The 20,380-nt window shown below is 38.5% G+C and overlaps 1 protein-coding gene across 1 annotated transcript in view; it reads left to right on the plus strand.

The window, feature by feature from the left end:
* Positions 1 to 19,650, plus strand: part of ipmkb (inositol polyphosphate multikinase b) — a 59,462-nt gene extending 39,812 nt beyond the window's left edge. Inside the window, exons 5-6 of the mRNA XM_062056415.1 lie at positions 1,989 to 2,070; positions 13,123 to 19,650. Of these exons, the coding sequence (XP_061912399.1) occupies positions 1,989 to 2,070; positions 13,123 to 13,901 (861 nt within the window). The 3' untranslated portion in view covers positions 13,902 to 19,650. The remainder of the gene's footprint in view (positions 1 to 1,988; positions 2,071 to 13,122) is intronic.
* Positions 19,651 to 20,380: the final 730 nt, after the last annotated feature.

Here is a 20,380-nt window from a genome sequence, read left to right on the forward strand (position 1 = left end):
TTTTCAGAACAGCAACTTCAAACTCCACACCAAAGTGCTGGTCTACAGAGCAGTATGCATCACTGCATTACTGTACGGATGTGAGGCATGGACTATCTACAGCCGCCATCTGAGAAGCCTGGAGACCTTCCATGTAAGATGTCTGCAGAAGATCCTTGGCATCACATGGAAGGGCAGAGTGCCGCACACAGAAGTGCTGGAGAGGGCAGGCAGCTGCAGCGTGGAGTCCATCATGACCCAACATCAACTCAGGTGGTTGGGGCATGTCATCCGAATGCCCAGCCATAGACTCCCACGCAGAATCCTCTATGGTCAGTTACACCTTGGCCAACGCAGTGCTGGTGGGCAGAAGAAGCGGTTCAAAGACCAAATGAAGACCACACTGAAGAGATGCCAGATCAACCCCTCTTCATTGGAGGAACTTGCTTCCTGCCGAGACCTCTGGCGCTCCCACTCCTCACAGGGAGTGGATTATATAGAGGAACAGCGCACACAACACCGTGCAGCAAAGCGTGCGAAGAGGCATGCTCGCCAAGCCACCCCTGCTCCCCCCAGCACCTCCTTCACATGCCCGGTCTGTAACCGCATCTGTGGATCCAGGATCGGACTGTTCAAACATCAGCAGACTCACAAATAAAAGAAGATGGTCATCATCGAATCGATGGACAACCATAAGCAAGTAAGCAACAGTCACTAAGCATAAAGTTTAAAAAAAGTGTTGACCGCTGAGACAACTTTGTCTCAAAGCTCACATTTAGGAAAAGGTGTAAGAGGAAAAGGTGGTAAGAAAGAATTATGAAATTGGGGTTACCGGTAATTTTTTATCAGTGTTTGACTTTTTTAAGGTGTGAATTTCAATTTTCTTTTCTTTGGTGCACTGCCATCAGTGGAGTCAGATGATAGACGTAATGAAGGGGGGTATTAAAAAAGAACAAAAGTGACAACCTTCCTCAGTGTAGCGACATGCGACTGTGTATTCTTGTGCCCACTCAGTCTTTCACCGTGCACATGTAACTAATTTGTACAGTATTATTAATTTATGGGAGAGCATACATAAACACACAATGTCAACACAAAGACCGCCTGTAAAGCTATGTAGATTGTTTAATAAAAGGACAAGGTAAAGGGTTATAAATCATTTTACTCCATTCACTTTGCTTACTAGTTCTTGATGAGAAATATTTGTATTCCAGCATGTAAAAGCAGTTTGAAGATGATCTGTCTCCACAGGATTTTGCAATTGCACCAATTAATGCAGATTCATACAGAGAGCTTTGAGTTGATAGACATCGAATAGAATATCAGTTTTGAACAATAATGGACTAAACATGTAAACCACTTCCAGTATTACATTTGTGAAGTGCATGTGAAGTGCATGTGCATGTCAAGTGCAATCATTAATTGATTGCACCCAGTTAGCTAATGTGTATAGTCACATAAATGGGCTCAATGTTGCAACAAGACACCTACCCAAAGTTATTTGAATCACTGATGTCCCGTGTGGTGATCTTGGCTATGAATGCAACTGTATGACTTACACGTGGTTTGGTTGAGTTCCTGTTCGTACTGTATCCTGTGTGGTTTGTGGTCAGTGCATAGTAGTTAGTGTTACATCATTAGGTGGCACCCAACATTACAGTTGCTAACATCAATTTTTTAAAGGGAAAATAAGAGAAAACCCGGGGATTTAAAATCCTTTCACAATTATTGCCCTATAAAGTTATTAGAATTATTTTTACTGCCATTTTCACAACAGCAACATGTTATGAAATAACAGTTCTCATTGGGTTCGTTGCAGTTTTGTTCTGCAATATGTTTCTATGTTCTATTAATTAGAAGTGAACACTTAACATGCTTCCATTTCAATCACCTATTCACATTACTAAACATTGTTTGTTTATTTACTTTTCCATTTCTTCATCAAAGTGTTTTTGTGTATTGTTCTTTACCATATGCAAAAACCTAAACTGGAATTAATTTTCTCTCAGGTTTACAAGCTTTGCGATGACACGTTTGACACGTTCGACCAGCATTATGGAAGGGGACTTCTGAAGGACACCATTAAAGATGGTATGTTTGTGTTAAGCAATATAGAGTTACTGCTAAAATGCAATGAAGTGAAGTGAGGTTCATGGCTGGTGAGGCACGGACTCCTTTGTACTCAAATTTACATTCGGGTATTGATGTCACACACTTACAGAGCACCCGGGAAGTATTCACAGCACTTCACTTTTTTCACATTCTGTTATGTTACAGCCTTATTCCAAAATAGAATACTTTCTATTTTGGAATACATTCTATTCTACATACATTCTCTGTGATGAGGTGGCGACTTGTCCAGGGTGTACCCCGCCTTCCGCCCGAATGCAGCTGAGATAGGCTCCAGCACCCCCCGCGACCCCGAACGGGACAAGCGGTAGAAAATGGATGGATGGATGAAGAATACATTCAGTTTTGCCCTCAAAAGTCTACAGACAATACCCCATAATGACAATGTTTAATTTTTTTTTATTCACAGCTTTTGCTACAAACCCCGTTTCCATATGGGTTGGGAAATTGTGTTAGATGTAAATATAAACAGAATACAATGATTTGCAAATTATTTTCAACCCATATTCAGTTGAATATGCTACAAAGACAACATATTTGATGTTCAAACTGATAAACATTTTTTTTTTGCAAATTATTAACTTTAGAATTTGATGCCAGCAACACGTGGCAAAGAAGTTGGGAAAGGTGGCAATAAATACTGATGAAGTTGAGGAATGCTCATCAAACACTTATTTGGAACATCCCACAGGTGAACAGGCAAATTGGGAACAGGTGGGTGCCATGATTGGGTATAAAGTAGATTCCATGAAATGCTCAGTCATTCACAAACAAGGATGGGGCGAGGGTCACCATTTTGTCAACAAATGCGTGAGCAAATTGTTGAACAGTTTAAGAAAAACCTTTCTCAACCAGCTATTGCAAGGAATTTAGGGATTTCACCATCTACGGTCTGTAATATCATCAAAGGGTTCAGAGAATCTGGAGAAATCACTGCACGTAAGCAGCTAAACCCATGACCTTCAATCCCTCAGGCTGTACTGCATCAACAAGCGACATCAGTGTGTAAAGAATATCACCACATGGGCTCAGGAACACTTCAGAAACCCACTGTCAGTAACTACAGTTGGTCGCTACATCTGTAAGTGCAAGTTAAAACTCTCCTATGCAAGGCGAAAACAGGTTATCAACAACACCCAGAAACGCCGTCGGCTTCGCTGGGCCTGAGCTCATCTAAGATGGACTGATACAAAGTGGAAAAGTGTTCTGTGGTCTGACGAGTCCACATTTCAAATTGTTTTTGGAAACTGTGGACGTCGTGTCCTCCGGACCAAAGAGGAAAAGAACCATCCAGATTACTATAGGCGCAAAGTTGAAAAGCCAGCATCTGTGATGGTATGGGGGTGTATTAGTGCCTAAGACATGGGTAACTTATGGGTAACTTACACATCTGTGAAGGCGCCATTAATGCTGAAAGGTACATACAGGTTTTGGAGCAACATATGTTGCCTTCCAAGCAACGTTACCATGGACGCCCCTGCTTATTTCAGCAAGACAATGCCAAGCCACGTGTTACATCAACGTGGCTTCATAGTAAAAGAGTGCGGGTACTAGACTGGCCTGCCTGTAGTCCAGACCTGTCTCCCATTGAAAATGAGTGGCGCATTATGAAGCCTAAAATACCACGGAGACCCCCGGACTGTTGAACAACTTAAGCTGTACAGGGGGAGGGACGGCGTGGCGAAGTTGGGAGAGTGGCTGTGCCAGCAATATGAGGGTTACTGGTTCAATCCCCACCTTCTACCATCCTAGTCACGTCCGTTGTGTCTTTGAGCAAGACACTTCACCCTTGCTCCTGATGGCCTGGTTAGCGCTTTGCATGGCAGCTCCCGCCATCAGTATGTGTGTGTGTGAATGGGTGAATGTGGAAATAGTGTCAAAGCGCTTTGAGTTCCTTAAAAAAAAAAGGTAGAAAAGCACTATACAAGTACAACCCATTTACCATTTACCATTTACATCAAGCAAGAATGGGAAAGAATTCCACCTAAAAAGCTTAAAAAATGTGTCTCCTCAGTTCCCAAACGTTAACTGAGTGTTGTTAAAAGGAAAGGCCATGTAACACAGTGGTGAACATGCCCTTTCCCAACTACTTTGGCACGTGTTGCAGCCATGAAATTTTAAGTTAATTATTATTTGCAAAAAATAAATAAAGTTTATGAGTTTGAACATCAAATATATTGTCTTTGTAGTGCATTTAATTGAATATGGGTTGAAAAGGATTTGCAAATCATTGTATTCCATTTATATTTACATCTAACACAATTTCCCAACTCATATGGAAACGGGGTTTGTAAATACTTGGTTGATGCACCTTTGGCAGCAATTACAGCCTCCGGTAGAAACGTGCAGAGGCACCAGGTGGCCTCGACGTCACTTGCATGCGCAGTTCGATAAAGTTTTAAAAAAAAAGGAAGTGGACGGGATACCGTAAATCAGACCTGGGCATTCTGCGGCCCGCGGGCCGCATCCGGCCCTTTGTGCGTCCCTGTCCGGCCCGCGTGAGGCCAATTATAAATTACAAAATAAATTTAAAAAAGTATCTATGTCGAGTGTGCAATACAACGGTGCTGCTTTTGTTTTGAAAATCGTTATTTGTATTACTTCCGTGTGGACGTATGCGTGATTGTGAGTGAATGTGAACAACTGCAATTACAAAATAAAGTTGAAAAAACATCTATGTCCTGCGCGCAATACAACTGTGCTGCTTTTATTTTGAAAAGTATTATTTATGGGCGTGTGTCCGTGTGTAACCTGCGAGTGCCGCGCACCAAATCAAATCCCATCTGAATTATAAACAAAATAAACATATTTATTCTATGTAATTTTGCAATGCAACTTTGAGTGCCAGTGACAACAAGCGGCCCTAACGGTGTTCGTCAACACCGTTCAATTGAACACCGTTCAATTATTGTAACGTCTATCGAGATGCTTCGAGGACAGGAATTATATCGATCACTTTATTGAACAAAACTGTTTATATTCGGACATAACCACACCAAAAACATGAGTAAAACAATTATATCTCGAAAAACTAGTCATTTTCTGCCGTACAAACCAGGCCAAAACCAACTTGTCATCTGTCACCAACACGCATAGCACTAAACCACTGGTGCGTTTAAGGCCACACAAAAAGTCGGACAACTCAAACACCACACAAAGTTACACTATGACTCCTCAGTCATACGTGTGCTTATTTTACTGTCATTTATTATTAATGTTAATTTATATATATTAGTCATGGAATGCTGTTACACACACTATGTTGAAGTATTACTATTATTATTATTATTATTATTATTTATCTTACGGTATATATCAAAAATAATATTGAGCAAAATTTTATTGAAATATTGTCGATGTGGCCCTCCAGCAGTGCTCGGGTAGCTCATGCGGCCCCCGGTAAAAATTAATTGCCCACCCCTGCCGTAAATGAACACGCAGTAGGCCAAGTGCAGCCTGCGCTAACTGGCGTGTCCACGCTGTCTAAATGTGTTTTATTATTCTGTTCTAACATGTGGACACATCCCCTAAGCAGGGACAACCTCTCTAAGACAAGTTACAATTATTATCATGAAGCCATACTCGCGTTTACGGCGGCGGCGGAGGAGTGACTTTTTTTAGAGCTAGCAAAGCTTTGAATTATTCAAAAAATGGCCTGTTTGTACTACGTTATAGTGTAGGTCAGGGGTCACCAACCTTTTTGAAACCAAGGGCTACTTCTTGGGTACTGATTAATTCGAAGGGCTACCAGTTAGATACACACTTAAATAAATTGCCAGAAGTAGCCAATTTGCTCAATTTACCTTTAACTCTGTTATTATTAATAATTAATGATATTTATCTTTGTGGAAACACTGATCATCTTAATGATTTCTCACAATAAATATATATAGAAACAGATAAATATCAATATGCAACACTTTATTTTTATATTTTCTCTAAGTGCACATTTTTCAAATTGAACATTTTCAAATGATCACTTCTAAGACAGTCTTGTGAAATCACAATATCCCATTTTAACTAGCTAGCCACTAACATTTTTTGACAAATCATGAATTACTTTGCACCATGTTTGTACAAATAATAACTCATGTAAAATACAAAAGTAAACTCTCATATTTTAAATCATGTCACACTTTGAACTGGACACCAAATCTGTTATCTGTTTCTTTGTCAGTTAGTGGGAAGCCTGGCATTCCATGCTGTTAACTAGTGTGTTGTACTCTGGTGTGTAACTTGACACTGCAACTCTGAGTGAGTCTTGCAGATGTGCATCAGTGAGGCGTGTTCTGTGTTTGTTCTTGATGAAGTTCATGTCAGAAAAGGCTGATTCACAAAGATAAGATTTTTCCTCATTGTTTGCGGAACCTTCTTAATCTTTTGGACATATTTTCACAGCAATCTGGCCTTAAGCTTAATTATGATGAATGTAAAATGTTAAGGATCGGAAATCTAAAGGGAACGTCCTTTCGAATGGAATGCAAAGTGCCTGTTTTGTGGACAGATGGACCAGTTAACATACTTGGTGTTGTTGTCCCAGAAAATCTGGAAGATCTAGGCCAGGGGTCGGCAACCTTTACCACTCAAAGAGCCATTTTGGCAGGTTTCACAAATTAAAGAAAATAATGGGAGCCACAAAAAAAATATTTAAATTTAAAATGAAAAACACCGCATACAAAGCTTAAATGCTTTGTGCTATGTTAACCAGGGGTCTCAGACACACGCACTGGCACACACTTTAATGTGGAAATTTGATGTTAGTGCGGCCCGCGAGTTTTGAATGAATGGCGCTTGATAGCGTCATACTTGCCAACCCTCTCAATTTTCCCGGGAGACTACCGGATATCAGGGCGTGATGGCACTGCTTTTGGCGCCCTCTTCAGTCTGCCCAAACAGTGTACCTGCTCGACCACATGTAGAATGCAGCTTCAGCTTGCTCACGTAAGTGACAGCAAGGCGTACTAGATCAGCACCCACACAGCTTACACTGACGGTACCAATACCCAGAATCCCATGCAACCCTAACTCTTCCGCTCAACCAACGCACGGAGAGGGGGGGGGGGTTGATGTGTGGGGGGATTTGGTGGTAGCGGGGGTGTATAATGTAGACCGGAAGAGTTAGGGCTGCATAGGATTCTGGGTATTGGTTGTGTTGTGTTTATGTTGTGTTACGGTGGGCTGTTCTCCAGAAATGTGTTTTTCATTCTTTTTTGGTGTGGGTTCACAGTGTGGCGCATATTTGTAACGTAACAATGTTAAAGTTGTTTGATACGGCTACCGTCAGTGTAAACTGTGTGGCTGATGACTAAGTATGCTTTGCTGTCTCCTATGTGTGCAAGTAAAAGCTACATACAACATGTATATAGTAATATAACAATTTATATAGTAATTAGAGTGTAAATAGGATTATATTTTCCCTGGGAGTTATCTATGAGAGGCACTGAGATCCACAAGTCTCCTGGGAAAATCGGGGGGGTCGGCAAGTATGTAGCTGAGCCGCATCAGAGTGGTCAAAGAGCCGCATGCGGCTCCGGAGCCGCGGGTTGCCGACCCCTGATCTAGGCTCAGTAAATTATGATAATCGACTAAGAAAGCTGGACAAAATTATAGAATTATGGAAAGGGAAATCCCTAACCTTGTATGGTAAAATGTCTATTGCCAACTCGTTAATTATTCCTCAATTTATTTATTTGTTTTTGTCATTACCAGCTCCATCACAAAACTTTTTTAAGATTTATGAGCGGAGGGTCTTCGATTTTGTCTGGAACGGCAAACCAGAAAAGATTAAAAGAAAGGTTTTGTACAAAGAGTATGAATATGGGGGCCTGAAACTTCTCAACCTTGAAGCTATGTGTCTATCTTTGAAAGCATCAATTGTTCCAAAGATGTATTTAAACATTGAGTGGTACACAAATGTCCTGTTAGACAAAAAACATGTACTGTATCAAAAGAAATTGTATCCTTTTTTACAAGTGATCCCCTCCCAGAGAGTCTGCTGGGAAACATGGCGGGGTTCATAAAGGAAACAATCCACTCATAGTGGTGTTTTCAATTTTATGTGCCAGAAAAAAGAGACGATATTTTGCAGCAGTTAATATGGATGAACTCTAATATTGTAATAGATGGAAAGCCTTTCTTTTGGAAAAATATGTTTGAAAGAGGAATCATTTTTGTCAATGATATTATCAATGAGAATGGTAAAATTATGAAGTATGATGAATTTAGAGCTATGTATGGTGATGCTTGCTCAAGCTTTTCATTTGATCAACTAACTGGAGTAATTGGGAAAAGATGGAAACAAGTAATTAATTATGGAACTACTAAATTATTATTTTGTAAACCTCTAATAAGAAATTCTAGTTGGCAAAAAGGAACTAAAATAAATAGAAAAATATATAGTTTTTATTTAATAAAGAAATATTTGAAGGCTGCCTCATACAACACAAATGGAAAATGGGAGGACTTTTTTGACTGCCCGTTGCCATGGGATGCCATATTCAAACTAATCTATAAAACCACTATCGATGTGCAAAATCGTTATTTTCAAATTTAAATTTTTTATAACATCTTACCCACAGGGAAAATGTTAAAATTATGGAATATGACAGAGTCAGATGATTGCCGATTTTGTTGTCAGGAGCCTGAATCCACCCTGCATTTGTTTTGGTATTGTCATATTGTGTCTTTGTTTTGAGTGGAAGTTGAAAAAATGTGTTTAAGGATTGGTTTGTTTATGAAGCTTAATGTGGTTTCTGTTATTTTAGGAGAGTTCATTGACAATCATGATTTAGTCAATTTAATTATAGTACTCGGTAAAATGTTTATTTTTAAGGCAAAAAACAGATATTCACTTAGTATTACTTTCTTTAAAACATTTATTCAGTATTTTCTAATTTTAGAAAGTTACATGGTTGAAAACGATAATGATGCCAAAAAACATTAAAAAAAAGATGAGAAGTCCTCAAAGGCTTATTTTGAAAGTATAATTATGTTTATAGATTATATGATATCTGTTGTTGTGTTCCCTAATTTGAGTGACCTGGACATAATCTGGACTGTACATAAATGCTTATTTTGAAAATGTAATTTTGTTTATAAATTATATGCAATCTGTTGTGTTCCCTAATTTTTTTCTGTGTACATGAATGAAGGTGTGTGTTGCTGAGTCCGACTTGGACATTATCTGGACTGGGCCTGGTTTAAAAAACCCTTTAAACAAATCTAATTTCATTGACAACCTGGTCTGTTGCAGATAAGGCCCTTTTTTTAAAAAAATAAAAATAAAATAAGATAAATAAATAAAAAACATTTTCTTGGATAAAAAAGAAAGTAAAACAATATAAAAATAATTACATAAAAAATAGTAATTAATGAAAATGTTAGTGGACCAGCAGCCTATACAATCATGTGTGCTTCAGGGACTGTGTCCCTTGCAGATGTGTTGTCTATGTTGTGGGAACCAGAATATTGGTAGCAGAAAGAAATAACCCCTTTTGTGTGAGTGGGTGTGGATGAGTGTGCATGGGGGAGGTTGTTTGGGTTGATGCACTGATTGAATGGGTTGATGCACTGATTGAAAGTGTATCTTGTGTTTTTTCTATGTAGATTTAATTTAAAAAAAAAAAAAAAAAATTATTTTATTTTTTTTTAGAACAGGCCCGCGGGCGACTCATCTGGTCCTTACGGGCGACCTGGTGCCCGCGGGCGACCTGGTGCCCGCGGGCACCGTGTTGGTGACCCCTGGTGTAGGTTAACTAGTGGGGCGGTAAAGAGGATGAAAGTAGTCAGTAGATTGGGGGAAAAGTATTGTAGCGATGAGAATATTTTGTAGTGAACTGTAATTGCCCAGTGTGGGCTGCAGAGGGCAGCGGCGGGCTGCAAAGATTGAGGAATTGTGCCTGTCAGCTATACACTGCTAGCCAGTTTCGTAAAAATACAAATGAAAGGCTGACTTGTGCACAGTCATCCTATGCCATTACAGTATATTCATGAATTTATTAATATTACATGTAATAAAAAAAACGTCATGTTATAATTGAACAAACACAAACTTGTAGCAGATATCATTAATGCAATCTTACATCCATGACTTTACCAAGTCATTCACTAGTTCCACAAAATATAAAAGTTTTTACAATTACAATGTTTGTTATCAAATTTAGCCATCATATCTCATGTATTCATGAAAGACCTTATAATGATGTAGTGAAGATATTTTCTCAAACCAAACAAAACATTGAACTAATGAAATAAACTATGGATGATTTACATTTTGGATTGGCTTGTATTGATATGGTGAAGATATTTTCTCAACAAAAACAATCAACTATTAATGCTGTGGTACAGTCATGAAGAAAAGAGGTGCGGTTTTCAGTCCATATCATCTAATAGATAGAAATTATTGATACGTTTTCTTGCATTTTTACATAATATCTATGTAAGAAATGCCTTCCGAAGCGTCTTAAAAATGGTCAAATCTCTTCAACCCTAAAAGGGACCCCTTTAACCATGGCTGATATTTTTCAATTCCTCTATTTTTTTTGCCTCAATGGGATCACTGATATTAATACACATATTCATATATTACATATGGGATGGTGAGGCTTGGTTGGTAGTTGGTTCGTTCCCCGGCTTCTGCCATCCGTTGTCTTTGGGCAAGGCACCTCACCCCTGCTCCTGATGGGTCGTGGTTAGGGCCATGTATGGCAGGTCCCGCCATCAGTGTGTGAATGTGGAATTAGTGTCTTTGAGTACCTTGAAGGTCAAAAAGCACTATACAAGTATAACCCATAGCCTATTATTTACACACTATTGACTAATAGTGTGCCGAAAATTTGTCTGCCGAAAAAATACACCTGACACCGGATGTTGTGATGACGTATCCACTTCTGTTGGCGGGCTGCGTCTTTCCCTGTGCACACGAATGAGGTAAAGTCGCAATCAGGTTGCATTCACATTGCATTTCGGTTTAGACCAGGGGTGTCAAACTCATTTTAGCTCAGGGGCCCCATGGAGGAAAATCTATTCCCAAACGGCCCGGACTGCTAAAATCATGTCATTAAAACTTAAAAATAAATACAATTTCAGATTGTTTTCCTTGTTTTACTTTGGCCAAAACAGAACAAGCACATTCTCAAAATGTCAATGTACACATTATAAATAATCTTTTAGGCAAAATACTTCAAGTTGAAAATTCTGTGGAAAAATTGTGTGCAGTTTCAAAATCACCATGAAGAACACAATGAACTTAAACTTTGTCTCAGTGTATTTACAAAGCCATTAAACTTTAAACACTTCCTGTTTAGCATTCTCAGGTTGGCAGTTCACCATAAAAAATATTTGGAAAAGCAATAGTGTTTCCTCAAATCACCGATTTGGTGAAATCCGCAACTGCCACAACACATCCATTTATCTTAATACAAATATTACAATTATAATATAAACAAATCAATTATCAAAATAACACCATAGCTGAAATCATGGTAACATAACTACAAACCTAAGGGAGAACTGCACTTTTTTAGGATTTTTGCCTATCGTTCACAATCATTATGAAAGACTTGACGACAAATTGATTTTTTTAATGCCTTCTAAATGTTAAATAAACGTAAATAAAAGTCTGCTTACAGCGGAGCCGATGGTAGCTCCATTATTCCGCCCATAAAATTTGATTAAAAAAAAATATTCAGAAAGCGCTTACAATACTCAATTTACATTTCGTGACTTGAATATTAACGAAGTATTAGTGATATTGTTATTATAAGCCCTAACGCAGACAAACTATTTATAGCGGTGACATAATCCCTTCCGTTTGTCCCTATGTTTACATTATCGAGTGGTCTGCTGCTTCCTCGCTTCCTTGGCACAAGTAAGTTTATTCCCGATCATAAATCATGCCCCTCACCTGGAAAATAGATGGTTGAGAATTTATTCCGACACATTGGGAACACTTTGACTGCCATCTAGGACCTGGAACTGGCGAGACCAGCACAAAAAGCGCTTGTCCCCCCCGACACCGTTTCTTTGCGAGGATTATGAGACCTTTTTCATCTAAATGGGAATATATGAACATCCAAGCAGTCGGCATCCTAATGACAGCAGACATTGCACAGTAAGTGATGTTTTATTATGTTTGTTGGCTCTCATGAAGTCTGCAGTTAGTAGTAAACAGTAATGAAGTAAAAAAAACAAAACGTGATGCATTATTTTTAATTAATGCACCGCGTGTGCTTAAAATGATCAAAATACATAAATATTAAATGTTATTATAAATGTGCCCATTACTACATTACATATTTACTTACATCATGTATATAAAATTAATGGAGGTGTTGGGATGTTGTTTTAAGAGCTTTATTGGCAGAATAGAGCGACTTCCATAGGCTCCATTGTAAGCAGACTTTTGATAAAATGTATTTAATATTTAGAATGCATAAAAACAAAATAACATCCATCGTCATGTCCCTCATAGTGATTGTGAACGATAGGCAAAATTCCCCACAAAAAGTGCAGTTCCCCTTAACCAATGGGAACATGGTAGATTTAGGTATAAAATAAAATAGAACAAACAAATGTAGAAACACACCTTTTACAATGGAGTTCAGGATGTGCATCACGCTGTCAACCAATTGCGAACGCTGCACCAAAATAACTACTACATAAATGATGGTCGTGTTGAATTGAGTCTTTCAATTTCATTCAATAAAATGGAGCACATTTTTATACGGGCTGAATTAAACCTGTTTGGCCCGTGGGCCATACGTTTGACACTCCTGGTTTCGACTGACATCACATTTGAAAAGTTTAGATTCCAATCAGATTTGGACTACCTCTTCATGTGGCTATAATCTGATGCGAAAGAGATTTGAAGCACTTTGGAGCGTTCAGATTGGATCTGTGTCACTTGAAGGCAAAAAATATCAGATTTAGTGTGCAATGTAAACGGGACCCATGATATGTAGACTCAGATTTTGCTACTGTGTGAACAAGGAATTGTGTTTTTCTCTCGTCCAGGCTTGGCTAAATTCTTCCACAACGGCGTTTGTCTAAGGAAGGATGCCGTGGCAGCCAGCATCCGCAGAGTGAAAACTATCCTCGGCTGGTTTGAGTCTCAGCGTCAGTTGGCCTTCTACGCCAGCTCTCTTCTCTTCGTCTACGAGGGTCTCCCCTCGTCTTTCACCTCAAGCGCCTTTTCCTCCCTCTTCAGCACACCCACAATCAGCCCAATTGCGGGCAGCAGGTGTTGGTATGGGGAGGAAGAAGGAAGGCTGGAAATAGGAGGCAAGAAAGAAGACATGGCAGAGTACAACAACAACAACTTTCAGGTTGCAGTGCCCTGTGATTGCAGCCTAGACTCTGTTTACACCAATCATAGGAAAGGTGGCCTCCATATTTGTGCTAAGAGCAAAATTCATGGCAACAGTGGAGATGCTTGCACTTTGGGGACAACAACATGCCAACCCATTTCTGGAGAGAAACTGCCAGAGGGCCGTGAGCAAGACAACTCTACGTGGTTGTCCCAACAACCACCAAACGGAAATGGAAACAAATCCCAACTGGAAGGGAAGGCAGAGGACAAAGAGAGGGAGAAGAGCAGCAGGAGAGAGGAGGACATAGTGCGAGGACAAGGAGGAGATGACGCGGCAGAATTGAGCAGAAGGGATGCGGACGTGGAAGTCAAGATGATCGACTTTGCCCACGTTTTCCCTAGCGAGAGCCACGATCACGGCTACATTTACGGCCTCAAGCGTCTGCTGACTGTGTTGGAGCAGATCCTCTGCGATGATGTTTAAGCTCCTCCTCTTTTTACCTCCTGAAAATGAACCACTGTCTCCTCCTACCTGTCCATTCTCAAATCTTGGAACGGCCATCATCATCTCACCTGTGGTAGCTCTCGTGTGTGTGCGTGTTTGTGAAAGTCAGAGGCTGACAGCAGCTCGACGTGCTAACCATTCCGATCGAGGTATCTTTCATGACGCTCACGATGAACCAACTCCAAAATGTGACCTAACCTTTCCTGTAGTCCTTTTAAATTACACTGGATTTGACAAATCTATTTTTATATTATGGCCACTAAAAAATGTTGTTTCTCAGAACATCTCAAATCTTAAGTGAGCCACAGATGTTTATATCATAGTAACTATTTGATAATGTTTTTAGGAGGTGGTTTTTGTAAGGATGCTGAGAGACATTAGCTCTATGCATGAAAAAGGTGTATTTTCTCGTATTCTTTTTGAAACCACAGAAAATAGGCCAAAGCTCAATTTTAGAAGAAAAAAAATCAGACATGTGATCTATTAAAATATTCCATGTTACGTTCGAATTGGTAAACCTGATTGTGTTTGCACAACATGTTGATATCAGACATCGATGCAACAAGCAACCACTGTTCCATTCTAACATGTTAATCGTAAACCAATCAGCAGACAGCAGCGTGTGCAACTCCACCCCACGCAACAAATGTTTACACTTTGACCTTAATTGTCCTGTTTAGCTTAGTGTCTTTGCAATTGCTCTGCCACACGCGATACTGAGAGCAGATCAGACAAGTAAATACACAACTATTTAGAGACGGAAACTACGTAATGTCAGGTACTATATATTTGTGTGGATACATTTTTAATTTGTGGAAACAATTTAGAAAAATACAAACAATCTGACCAACAGCAATTATAATACAACTTATCAAAGCACTTACTCTAGCGTTCTTGGTATGATACTACCTGGCATTATCACAACTGTCCTGTCGCTTTGGTGGTCATATGCCCTGTAGCTCCCTGCCTATAGAAGACATTTTCCTAATATTTAGGGACTGCTTTGATATCCTGTGATGTATTTTTTTCAACATGAACACAGTATTAGTGACAGTGTCTCTCAGCATTCACATACAATGTCAGTCTTTTAGCAATTCATTAAATTCTGCTCTGTGCAGCATTAAAATTCTGCATAATTGGCCCGAGTCAAAGTCTTACTAACGTGTTCAGGGCGTTCAATTCTATCATGCGATCGCCACCAGAAAACGGTTGTTCATTGTGTTTAGTCACTGCAACAATAGCACAATCTGTAAAAAATTAGAACTACGCTATTGCAACTGGATTTTCTTCATTTAGGTTTACAGTGCATTTTCAACTGGAATTTGAAACTCATCAACAATGTCAAATTCAAGCGCGGTTTCCTAAAGCTTAAACCGACCCACTTTACTGCCTTGTCAGCCAGGTTATCTGTACACTTTTACCTTGTGTTGTCACTTTTGTGTTTTTGTGGAATCCAGTGTCAACAGGGATTTGACTCAGGTAATTCATGAAAAAAAATCACTCCAGGATGCATTGTTAATATTACAGGTTGTAATGGCATTATATATGTATGCAAGTATGTATGTATGTATGTATGTATGTATGTGGAGTTATATGTATGCATGATTGTGTATATAAAAATGTATGTATACATACATACATACATACAAACACATATATGTATGAATGTGTATATGTATATGTATATATACTGTGTATATATATATATGTATATATATATATACACACACACAGTATGTATATATACACACACACAGTATGTATATATATACACACACACGTTTGTGTATATGTAATACATACATATACATAAGTGTGTGTATATATGTACAGTATACAGTTTTTTCCGTATCATAGGGCGCACCGGACTATACGGCGCACGGCCGATGAGCGGGTCTAATCAGGTCTATATTCATACAAAATGCGCATTAAGGGGTCATATTATGATTTTTTTCTTAATTTAAAATGGTCTACATAACATGTAATGGTGGTTGTTTGGTAAAAAATGTTGAATAGATTGTTTTACAAACCACCTTCAAGTCGCTTTCTAAAAGTCGCTTCAGAATGCAGTGTTTTGTGGGCGGTCTAATTTACGTGGCTCCACTTCGACAGCGTCTTCTCCCCGTCATCTTTGGTGTAGCGTGCGAGGACGGGAGTGGAAGAAGTGTCAAAAAATGGAGCTAACTGTTTTAATGACATTCAAACTTACTTAAATCTATAAAGGAGCAGCATCTGCTCATCCGTGGCTAACAATTGCAACAACAACATGGGAAATGTGTCCCATGAAAAACCGGGGACTCTAATAACTAAAGTTCCGTGGATGAATTATGTAAACCCACTAAACCGGTAGTTTTTAGCGCTTCCATAGCGAGTCTACTGACAGATACAAGTTAGAACTTTACTCTACTTTGTATTAGAAATGGCAACAGCGAAGGATGAATGTCCGGTAACAAGAAGATCGAGAAAAAGGAGCTTATTGACTACGACATCGGCACGCAAATTTTCAGGACTTATGTAGATCCCTGCATAGCTTGCCGAAGTCGTACGAAGACATTTTGATCGATTTTTGAGCGCCGTGTGTAATGTTCTATATTCTAAATGCCGTCATATTGCAGTCCACACTTATCTCTTAGGTGTGACTGCTATCCACTGGTCACACTTATTACACCATGTACCAAATAAAATAGCTTTTAAGTCAGTAAGCACAACCAGAATTATTCCGTACATTAAGCGCACGGTCGATTTTTGAGAAAATTAAATGATTTTAAGTGCACTTTATAGTCCGAAAAATACGGTGTGTGTATATATGTGTGTATATGAGGGACAAGCAGTAGAAAAATTGATGTATATGTGTGTATGTATATATGCTGTATATATATATATATATGCGAGTATGTTTTTTTACTTTGCTTTTAAATAATATACCTGCCTGACTACTTGTGCTTTCGTTTGGTTCTGGTTTCTGATATTTGCGACCTTATTTTTTTACACTAGAGGGTCAAATATCTGAGAGGCTGTGCTGCAATTGATATGACAAAAAGATTAATGGTGTGCTCTTCTGCCATTGTTGTCGTCGTTGTTGTCATGGATTGGAGAATGAATGACTGAACGGTTGAACAGGTGGAACAATTCCGTTCTGGGGGATATATTCTAAGACCACAACTTCTAAAGTCGAGTTTTAAGTCTGTGCTGATGAAAGTGAGTCCTGCTTAGTTGGTGGAGATAGACAGCAAATGAATGTCATTGGGGGGTTTTTTTGGGAAGGGGGTGGGTCAAATAATTTTAAAGGAGACACACCGGTATAGAAAAAAATACTTGTAATGTCAAAATTTAGTGGAATACTGTATTGACCCAAATATAAGTCAACCCCTTTTTTTCCAAGACTTGTTTATGGCCATGTAAGAGAAATTAAAGATGGTTAAATCAAATGCTGTTTTCAATAGCGGTGAAATAGCGGGTAGATTGCAATAAAACACTTAACGATGACGTGAGGCACTAATACACTTCCACTCATTCATAAACCCTCCTGTCAGTCTCATGGAAGTCAAGCATGATAACCTTTTCTTCCAGATTGCGACATCTCTGTACATCACACTTCCATGTCTTGAAGATACTTGACTTTTGTTTGCTTCATTGATTATCATTGTCTTAAAATTAGCATAAGAACTCCTCTGTTTGGTAACTTTCCCACCTCTGAGAAACGTATTCGAGTTTTTTTGGTATGTGTGTGCCGGGATGAAAAGCTCCAGCAACACCTGCTGCTGCTTTGCATCCAGACATTGAATATAAACCACATTTTTCAGAATTGTCATTATGGAGAAGAAGTGTTCCTTTATCCCAGCCAATAGGGAGCTTCAACATTTGAAGGCTAACTCCTCGCTTGGAAATAAGACAGCTAGGCCTCAAACATGTCACAGGCATTTTAAGACCCCAAGAAAGCGTGTTAAATGTGTGAAAAAGAGACACGAAATGTCTCCTTTAGTTCTAAACCAGGGGTGTCAAACATATGGCGCAAACAGGTTTTATCCGGCCAGCGGGATGAGTTTGCTAAGTATAAAAATGAGCCGGAATATTTTGAATGAAAGAAACTGCTGTTCTAAATGTGTCCACCAGATGTCGCAATAGCAATTCTTTCTATCTTTGTAAATGATGCTACATATGTAAAAACAAACCCAAAAAAACACATGATATTAATGCACCAGTCGAGGAAAATGAGCAAACTACATACAAACTAATTAGATTTTTGATATTTTTTTATCTTGGTAGTTTGACAATTAACACCAATGAATTTACTGTTGAACATTATCACATCATTTATTCAGAAAATATAAATAACGACAAATAAAGATAGAATACTATTAACCGCAACATATAAGTGTAAAAAACAAACATGATTTGTACATTTTCAGAATGTGCTTGTTCTATTTTTAAACAAAGAAAGCAATCTGAAGTCGTCTTTATTTTTAAGTTATCGTGCCGTGATTTTACCAGCCTGGCCCAATTGGGAGTAGATTTTTCTCCATGTGGCCCCCGATCTAAAATGTGTTTGACACCCCTGCTCTAAACGTATAGTTATTTGCCTCATTTTATTTCATTTTGTTTTCCAATTGTGTTCAAATTTGTCAGATGGATTACAATTGAGAATTCTGTATATTTATAGAGGTTTGTAGTTTGTTGTTAATATAAGCTGACGCTGCAGAAATGATGGCTAGATGGAGGAAGCTGAGACTAAAGATGCAGGAACCACTTGGATAATGTGAAAATAAAACACCAGAACCTTAAGTAGAATTCAGGTTCGTAACTTTGCTGGTCAAGGAAAAAATATTCTCCTATTGGTCCGCTCAACTCTTATATATTTATCTAGTACTTTCATTGCTGCTGGGCATTAGTTTGAATCCAACCTTCTGCAAGGTGTGTATGTGCACGTGTGTGTGTGTGTGTGTGTGAGAGATGTTTACTGCCCTACTTTGAACTGATGTGCACATGCAGGCCTTTTACACAATATGTAGCTTTTAAATATATACAGTATACAATGAAAATGATAACCCCTTTGTATTAAAGCTCAATTGCAACTTAAATGTGACAAAAAGAGACGGCTGGTAATTACAATCAACATACTGTACATTTGAAGAGTCTTTCAACGTTTACATGATTTAGCAAAGCTGTATCTGGAACCGCTTCATAAACTTGATTGGGTTTTGTCTTTGTGTTCTTGATATTTTTCTTCATTCAGTCTGGCAGCTTTATCAGTCTTGCTGCTCGTCTGGCTGTGGCAAGCTAACAAAAGTCCATATCCTGCATATTTACGTGTTAATAATTGTTGTCACCGATGCAAGCTTGTTGTGTAACGCCATAACCATGCTACCATACTTTGACACACGCCTAACTTTATGTACAAACCTTTTACAGCGGAATAGTCTACTATTTTTTAAATGATCCTTATCAGTTATAACGACAAAGCAGGGGTGAGACGTGTACATTATACAAAAGTTATTACAATTTATTATGAAAAAACACAAAAGAAATATAAGGTTCTTACTTCTTGTCTTTTGTTTATTTTTGTTTGACAAACTTTATTGAGCCCGAACACATTGCAGTGCAGTCTCTAAATTGAAATGTTTTATTTGATTGCATTTCAAGTTTTTGGGGGTCAATTGAAGGAAGCTGTTCAAACTACTGTTTGAAATCAAATGTAAAAACAATAAAACTCTCTCATCCTTAACGTTGACCAAGTGTGTGAGTCTCTTTATGTAAACACATCCTCATTTCCGTGTCCTTGTACACCAGGGGTGTCCAAAGAAACAGTTATAAATGTTTTACGACTTAGTAAAAAAGCTCATTAGTCAAGGGTAGGTAAATGCTGAATTCATCATTTATAAAGCATGTTTGAACACCCATTAGTATACCATTTATAAACAGTTTGTTTCACTCATTATCTAGAAAATGTTAAAGGGTTGCATTTGTATACCTTATAAATTATTGAGTCAGCATTTCTACATTAAGTATATATGAAATAATTTATATATACTTGCTGCACTTTCGGTGTAAATATACAGTACAGGCCAAAAGTTTGGACACACCTTCTCATTCAATGTGTTTTCTTTATTTTCGTGACTATTTACATTGTAGATTGTCACTGAAGGCACCAAAACTATGAATGAACACGTGGAGTTATGTACTTAACAAAAAAAGGTGAAATAACTGAAAACATGTTTTATATTCTAGTTTCTTCAAAATAGCCACCCTTGGCTCTGATAAATTTTCCGCACACTTTTGGCATTCTCTCAATGAGCTTTAAGAGGTAGTCACCTGAAATGGTTTTCACTTCACAGGTGTGCTTGAAGCTCATCGAGAGAATGCCAAGATTGTGCAAAGCAGTAATCAGAGCAAAGGGTGGCTATTTTGAAGAAACTAGAATATAAAACATGTTTTCAGTTATTTCACCTTTTTTTGTTAAG

Source organism: Entelurus aequoreus, linkage group LG08 (assembly GCF_033978785.1).
Source record: "Entelurus aequoreus isolate RoL-2023_Sb linkage group LG08, RoL_Eaeq_v1.1, whole genome shotgun sequence".
NCBI lineage: Eukaryota > Metazoa > Chordata > Actinopteri > Syngnathiformes > Syngnathidae > Entelurus > Entelurus aequoreus.